Source organism: Sphaeroforma arctica (genome assembly GCF_001186125.1).
Source record: "Sphaeroforma arctica JP610 unplaced genomic scaffold supercont1.446, whole genome shotgun sequence".
NCBI lineage: Eukaryota > Ichthyosporea > Ichthyophonida > Sphaeroforma > Sphaeroforma arctica.
The window spans coordinates 35,211-42,914 of NW_014040112.1; the positions used below are offsets into that span (position 1 = coordinate 35,211).

The 7,704-nt window shown below is 41.7% G+C and overlaps 2 protein-coding genes across 2 annotated transcripts in view; one reads left to right on the forward strand and one right to left on the reverse strand.

Moving 5' to 3' along the window:
- SARC_06323 (hypothetical protein) overlaps positions 1 to 3,987 on the forward strand; it is a gene marked incomplete at its 5' end in the record, with an annotated part of 8,015 nt that extends 4,028 nt beyond the window's left edge. The window contains 4 exons of the mRNA XM_014299776.1: positions 366 to 464; positions 766 to 1,003; positions 2,821 to 2,866; positions 3,140 to 3,987. Coding sequence (XP_014155251.1) covers positions 366 to 464; positions 766 to 1,003; positions 2,821 to 2,866; positions 3,140 to 3,206 — 450 coding nt within the window. The 3' untranslated portion in view covers positions 3,207 to 3,987. The remainder of the gene's footprint in view (positions 1 to 365; positions 465 to 765; positions 1,004 to 2,820; positions 2,867 to 3,139) is intronic.
- SARC_06324 (hypothetical protein) lies at positions 3,620 to 5,782 on the reverse strand. Its single transcript, XM_014299777.1, has 3 exons — positions 5,573 to 5,782; positions 4,406 to 5,398; positions 3,620 to 4,062 (listed from the first exon to the last, which is right to left on the reverse strand). The coding sequence occupies exons 1-3, from the start codon at positions 5,697 to 5,699 to the stop codon at positions 3,893 to 3,895; spliced, it is 1,290 nt and encodes a 429-aa protein (XP_014155252.1). The 5' UTR covers positions 5,700 to 5,782; the 3' UTR covers positions 3,620 to 3,892.
- Positions 5,783 to 7,704: the final 1,922 nt, after the last annotated feature.

A 7,704-nucleotide genomic window follows, 5' to 3' on the forward strand; every position in this document is an offset into this window, starting at 1 on the left:
CATGTAGTGGTATTGGTAGATCTTTGGTCAGCATTCTGAGCAATAGAGTTTATATGATGAATATTCAAAAGAAGATCCGAATCAAACAGGTCACAGCCTTTCAGGTTACTATCCCACTCGTTTTGTTTATATCACGCCTCGGTCACAGCCCTTGAGGTTACTATCCCACTCGTTATGTTTGTATCACGCCTTGGTCAAAGCCTTTGAGGTTTCCATCCCACTCGTTTCGTTTGCCTCACGCCTTGGTCACAGCCTTTGAGGTTACTATCCCACTCGTTTTGTTTATCTCACGCCTTGGTCACAGCCTTTGAGGTTACTATCCCACTCGTATTGTTTATCTCACGCCTTACTTCTCCCCCTCACAGAATACACTGAAGGATACCATTGAGGACCACTTTGGAACCAAAAACCTTTATCTGACCGCACCGACTTTCTTCTCTCGCATCACAGATAAACCAGCCAAAGTAACTAGTATTGTTGGGCCTGGATGATGCCTTCTGTGTGTATCTACATGCACGTTGGTGTAATTAGTATTATTGGGTCTAAATTCCTTCTCTGTGTATCGACATGCACGTTGGTGTAATTAGTATTATTGGGTCTGGATGATTCCTTCTCTGTGTATCCTACAGGCACGTTGGCGTCAAACTTCGTTCGTATTTTAAAGTTTATTGAGATACGTACCCGCATCGTTTCGAATGATAATATGTTTGTGTGGAGTATATCTTGTTACTCACGTATTCCACCTACACCTACATTTGCCATCAGACGGCCAATGACATCTACTGGATGCCGCACATCGACCGTCGAACGTATGGCTCGTTTGTGTACACGTCACTGGTATACCTGAACGACCAAGGCGTGGACTATGAGGGCGGTGAGTTTCTATTTATAGAACGCGACGATGTCACACCCGGGCAGCAGCGAACCCCAACGGATAGTCCGGATAAGTACTCCCAGAGTATAGTACAGCCCCGAGCCGGTCGTATGAGCTTCTTCACTTCAGGTGGGTGGGTGTATGCTGTGTGTACATATGTGTGTGTGTGGTTTGTAGAGTTTTACCCAAATAGACATCCATGGACTGGGTGCGTCGTGCTAGCAGTGCTTGGCATGTGAAGTGGACGTCGAGGTATGTGAACCTAACCAGTCCGGTAGAGGTAGATGCAACAGTTGTGTTCGACCTTGTAGTAAATAGTGTACCAAGAGATACACTCTCTACATGCTTGTTCATAAGGCCCATACTACAAATCACCGCGCTATGCAGTATCGCAACTTGACGGTCCCAACAAATATCTCTACCGTCCATTCCGGTCCGCCTGTAGTTCTTGAATCCGTCACTCCTTCTAATTATCACTCTCATGAATCAGTTGTATACAAGGATTGCATACATCTACCTCGTGTGGTTCAGCTAGTGCTATCCATAGGAACGCATATAGGTTGTGTGTCCTATACGTTCATTTTCTGCACTTGTGCTAGCAATCTCGCTTCAACGGCCGCTCGCGGGATATGCGCAGTATGTAGTATCTGTACTCTAGGTGAAACCTGAGTGCGACATGCGGTATTACTCTGTGTCCTTGATATTTTTTTTCCTGTATTTACTATATCACCCTTGTTGAAGTATTTTGTCTAAATATTCTATATTGTCCTTGCTTGACATTACATTGTTTATATTGTCTTCCATGACTTTGCTACTATTATTTATCTATATTTTCTATATTGTCCTTGCAGATATACATATTGTCTGTATGTTCTATATTGTCCTTGCTGACATATATCTTATCCATATTTTCTATGTTGTCCTGGCAGACCAATATTTTGTCTGTATATTTTTTGTCTGTATGTTCTATATTGTCCTTGCAAACATACATTTTGTCTGTATGTTCTATATTGTCCTTGCAAACATATATTTTGTCTGTATCTTCTATATTGTCCTTGCTGACATATATTTTGTCTGTATTTCCTATATTATCCTTGCTGACATATATTCTGTCTGTATTTTCTATATTGTCCTTGCTGACATATATTTTGTCTGTATGTTCTATATTGTCCTTGCAAACATATATTTTGTCTGTATGTTCTATATTGTCCTTGCTGACATATATTCTGTCTGTATTTTCTATATTGTCCTTGCTGACATATATTTTGTCTGTATATTCTATATTGTCCTTGCAAACATATATTTTGTCTGTATGTTCCACATTGTCCTTGCTGACATATATTGTTGTCTGTATTTCCTATATTATCCTTGCTGACATATTTTTTGTCTGTATTTTCTATATTGTTCTTGCTGGCAAATATTCTGTCTGTATTTTCCATTGTCCTTGCTGACAAATATTTTCTCTATATTTTCTATATTGTCCTTGCTAACATGTATTTTGTCTGTATTTCCTATATTGTCCTCGCTGACATATATATTGTCTAAATTTTCTATATTGTCCTTGCTAACATATATTTTGTCTGTATTTCCTATATTGTCCTCGCTGACATATATTTTGTCTGTATTTCCTATATTGTTCTGGCTGACATATATTTTGTCTGTATGCTCTATATTGTCCTTGCTGACATGTATATTATCTTTATTTACTATATTATCCTTGCTGACATATATTATGTCTGTATTTTCTATATTGTCCTTGCTGACATATATTTTGTCTATATATTCTATATTGTCCTTGCTGATATATATTTTGTCTGTATGTGCTATATTGGTCTTGCAGACATATATTTTGTTTATATTTTCTATTTGTCCTTGCTGACATATTTTGACTATATTCACTATATTGTCCTTGCTGATATATTTGTCTACCGATATACTGTGCCCAGGGGATGAGAATGAGCATACGGTCAAAATGGTCACGTCAGGCACTCGGTATGTCAGTCCTATTGAGTCGCGCCTGCATATGTACTATCCTCTGCCGATTTTGATATCGTATGTACAGAGATAGTCCTACTGACTTCTATAATCCTTGTTCAGGGTCCTTGTTCGGGGGTGACCTTCTGCAACAAGAGACTATATATCCATGTATGATTCGCATATAGAGAAGTTACAAGTGTTTGGTTTTAGACTGGGGCATCATCTGGCAAGACAATTTGCCACACAATATGCATTTAAGTACTAATAACTCGTTATCTGACACCCTAGGTATGCTGTGACAATCAGTTTTACCTGCGATGAAGCTTCTGCCATTCCCGACCCGACTTTCGAGTAAGCAGCACGCCGCTAGTACTGATTTTTTAATGGACAATGTCTGATGTCTAGCTACATACCAGTATTCTGGGGTACGAATTGCACTTACATATGCAACTTTATTGTGATACATTTGGATGTAAAAAGGACATGCGTTTGTTGGGAATGTGCGCATGCTACTACGCTACTAACAAGGGGCGTATAAGCGCAAATTCTGTACTGACAAGCACAAAGATTGGTTTTGCCATCTCAAAACAAACTGCCCTGAACGGTTTACCTTAGTTTGATCATTAAACTATTACTACACCACTATTGGACTAGCTGTTGCAGTAAGAAACTCAGGTTCACACTATGTAGCGGTACAACAATAGTGGAATAGAATTCATTGTCATAATTGAAACTAGCGACAACAATCGGTGCACGCCTTGCACCACGGGTGAAGGTTTCGTGAAGAAAGTTATAGATGCAACTTCGAAGAAACTACTATTTACCTAAATCCTTTGTTAGGATGGTTTTAATTTTGATGTGGTAATCCACATCAGTACAGGCATGTCGTTCGCCTATATCCAATGCAAACTCGACGAGTATGCACGTTCTAAAAAAATCGTATTCTTCTGTAATAAAAGTTTTTTGGGCCAACCTCCTCAGCTATTGGCCATATGTAACAACGGACAGCGTGTCACGCACACCTCCTCAACGTCTGCTTAATTAAAATTCGGTAGTGCAGTTGGCGCTGGTAATGATGAAGGGCGTCTCGGTGGCGAAGTTGTAGAACCAGGTGCGGGTGTGGTTCTGCACGATTGCTTCATCGGGGCGAGAGATTTGAATGATGTCCAGTAGCACGCGGTCGGCATAGTATACGGCGCTCTCGAACCAGTCTGTATAAATGAATCAAAAGTGTTGCAAATTAAGTGACAATTAAGTTACAGTGCTCCAAAACAAATACATCGCACAATACTGAATGGTACTGTTTAGCCTCCCTTGATTAAGTATTAGCGATGATGAAGATTCGGAAAATGTATAAAGGAGGTGAAGCGGATTGTAAGCAGCAGCTACTTGGCTGACCGAGATCACGAGATGCATACAGCCCATCGTATACATGCTAAGGATTAATTGCAAGTATCCCCACATACAATTTGTAACCAAAATGATGCAGTGAATGTAGATACAGATGCCAGGTGCGCATCTTTGCATTTGATGCATGCTGTTTGCTAAGCATACCTGAGCCATAATTCTCGTTGATTGTTCCCTCGGGACCGAACACGGCGTGGGGGGTGGCCTGCAAGAACTTGTACTCCGCAGCATCAGCTTCTGAGATGTTGTAGGTTGTCATGAAGTATGTGCTGTTCTTGATACCGTAGAAGTAGGACTCATCGATGACCAAATCCGCATCCTTAATTGCGTTATAGAAGTCGGTCTTGTTGTTTTCTAGGTACCTGCCGGCGGGGATGGCCTCGAGATTTGCATCGCGCATGTACTCATGCTTGTAACCAGCATCAACGATTTCCCATTTCTTTCCGTCAATGGCGTAGTCTGGGGCAGGGCCATAGTTGTCGCCCGTGGTGATCCAAGCAACCTTTGGCTTATCACCGGTCACACTAGCCATGGTCTCGTTGTAGCTCATGTAGTTATCTCTGACAATTGCAAAATCATCGGAAGCGATCTTCTCCTTGTTCATTGGTAAGGAAAGATATTCAATCCACTCCGCTCTGTGTAAGACCCCGGGATCGCTGGTGATCCCATCGGTGTAGATGAAGTACTCCTCGGTGTCTTTCTCTGGGTGCATAGATTGAGCGACCATGTGTAGATCCGTAGAATCGATTTGAGCCCGACGCAGCTCGGCGTCATCAGAGAGGGTGTAGTTGCTGGTCTCTCCAATCTTCTGCAGACAAGCAGAGGTAGCATACTGGTAGGTGGACGCTGGGGCATACTTCAGATTCTGAAGGTCTCCCAGGACCTCAAGGAAACGTAGAGGGATAGTTTGGTCGACCGTTAAGGTCCCCAGGGGTACCGGAAAGATAGAGGTACCCATGGTTGGAGCCAGGTTGAGTTCTTCAAGCACTGGCTCCGGGGTTCCGCGCTGGTACATCACGTACGTGTAGTTCGAAAAGCTATCGGTTACTACCTTATAGCTGTTGAAATACTCTACGGACCAGAACGCGGAGTGGTCGGTGGCCACTTTCTCCGGGAAGTAATCCGTATCGGGGTTGTAATCTGGTGGTATATGCAGGACAAGTAGTGTCAATATTTACAATCGATGATTAAAGAAGCATATACAAAATCAATGTGCAAGACACTTTGCTAACACGGTTGTACCACGATGTATGCTTATAGAATGGCACACAGATGCATGCACAACAAATTCATAATTCTTGTTCTTCAACATACCAGTTACAGTGTATGTTGCTTGGTCAACATTCTCAGTCGGTTGGCCTGTGGTTGTGGTAGGCTGAGCATTGGCGCTAAGAGCACCTAGAACGAACAACGCGAGAGGAGCGGAGAAAATGACAGACATGATATCTGCAGAATTTTTTTACATATATAAAGATAACTAAAAGTTACAAGGAGTCTGAAGTATCAGTGTTGACTGTTGTGGCGATAACTACATTCATTTATATACTATTTCACTAAAATATATATATATATATTTTACACGGGCAGACGGCCCGCACGGCCGCACGGGTTGTGCAGTTGTGGTGATTGTGGCGTGGTGGCCTGTGTGCCCAAACCTTGCATCATTCGTTCTTTATGCAAAACTTTTGAAGAAAAAAACTAAAATCTGTGGCATTCTCAAATAATAAATATAAGCAAAACTGTGGCATTCTGATTTAGGTAGTGTTCACGTACTCATCCACTCATAAGTTAAATTGCAGCTTTTAAACTCTTCTTACAAGAATTCGGGACCAATTACAAATGGTATGCACCGAATTCCGAAACACGAGCTTCAAAAACACTAAATGCTCTCCTCCCTAGAGTAAAGCTGAAAACGTTATTGGTTGAAACTTTTACTACAGGTAAGAAAATAAATGAGTAAAACAACATTAAAAACCATAGCCTTCTTCTAAAAACTAAAAACAAACAAGGGCTATTTACGACTTTATGTAAAAACGTTAAACTTTTATAACGCATTTATTTTCGTAGGATGTAGCCATCTGATCGTAAAAGGACGTAGCCATCTGGTCGTAGAGGTTCACTTTTTAGGTGTTTCAAACTTCTGTCCTATTTTTTATCAATATACGTGCCCTTCCACGTGCCGTTTAAAGTGCACACTGCACAGGCGTGACCCGTGAGGCGGCAGCACAACTCAATACACACCTATATTATTTCTTTTTTAAAACAAATACAAACGTGTATATAATTTATTTTTTATTAAAAACAATAGCACTGCTCCTGAGCCTGGTCCGAGATGGGCTTGCGTGGGTCTGCTAAGGAAATTATTAGGAAGACTGGCCCGAGTCCGACTGGGTCACTGAGGTCTGAGACTTGAGAATCTGCGAGTAACTGAGACTCACTAGCTAGGTCCAATCTCTGCAATCAGGCAATCACAGAAGAGTGATACTGTGAAAGCAGTGTGGACTGTGGCCCCATCATATGTATGAGGAGTTGTCACTTGTCACTCGCTCAGAGCTATGAGGCTGTGAGTGAGGGACCGTGACTTACTCCCGTGAGGCTATGTGGCCATGGACCGTGTGCGTAGGCCGTAGGGCGAGGGCGTGGGACTCTGGTCCCTGGGTCATGGGGCTTAGCTGGACCAGGGCCCTGATACATAATATGGTTTTCCGTATTTGTTCATTTTTACAAAAAGAGCAAACGAACGCTAGGTCTCCGACTCCGAGTCATCGACTCCCTCTGGGCGTCGGTGCGAATGAGCATCCCTTTTGTGGTCATTGTAAGCAAACAGATATGATCAGATCCGGAGATTCCCGATTCCAGTGGTTAAAATATAAAAATAAAACTACCAGCAGCTGCCGGTCGCAGGAGTCTCTCTTCTTGCCACTACTGGTAGTCACTAAATCACTTTGTCTATTTATTTACATATTTACTACAACTAGTACTTTAAAAAAATTACTACCAGTAGTAGAGTACAGAGAAGAGTACTACTATTTTATAGGCTCTCTAGCTCTCTAGCTCTCTCTCTAGTAGAGAGAGTAGAGACTAGAGAGTATGTCTACTCTCTCTCTCTCGCTCTTCACTCTCACTCTGTGTACTACTCTACTACGCTAGTTTTAGTTTTGTTGTACGATTAACATCGTAAACTATTCCGAGCCTTTGAGGTAATTGGTCAGCTGTACCCATCGTAGGACAATTATTCTATTGGTTTACTGTATAATAGGTATTTTTATATGTTTGCACTGCATTCTCGGATACCGAGTTCAATTTTATCGCAATTTTATACGATTTCTAGCAGAAATTGTAACCAAAATCGTACGAATGCGGCCATTACCAAATACTGGCGGCAGGCACCCTACGGGTTTTTGGATTCAATTTTTCTAAATAGAAAATATTTTAAAGTTACCTAC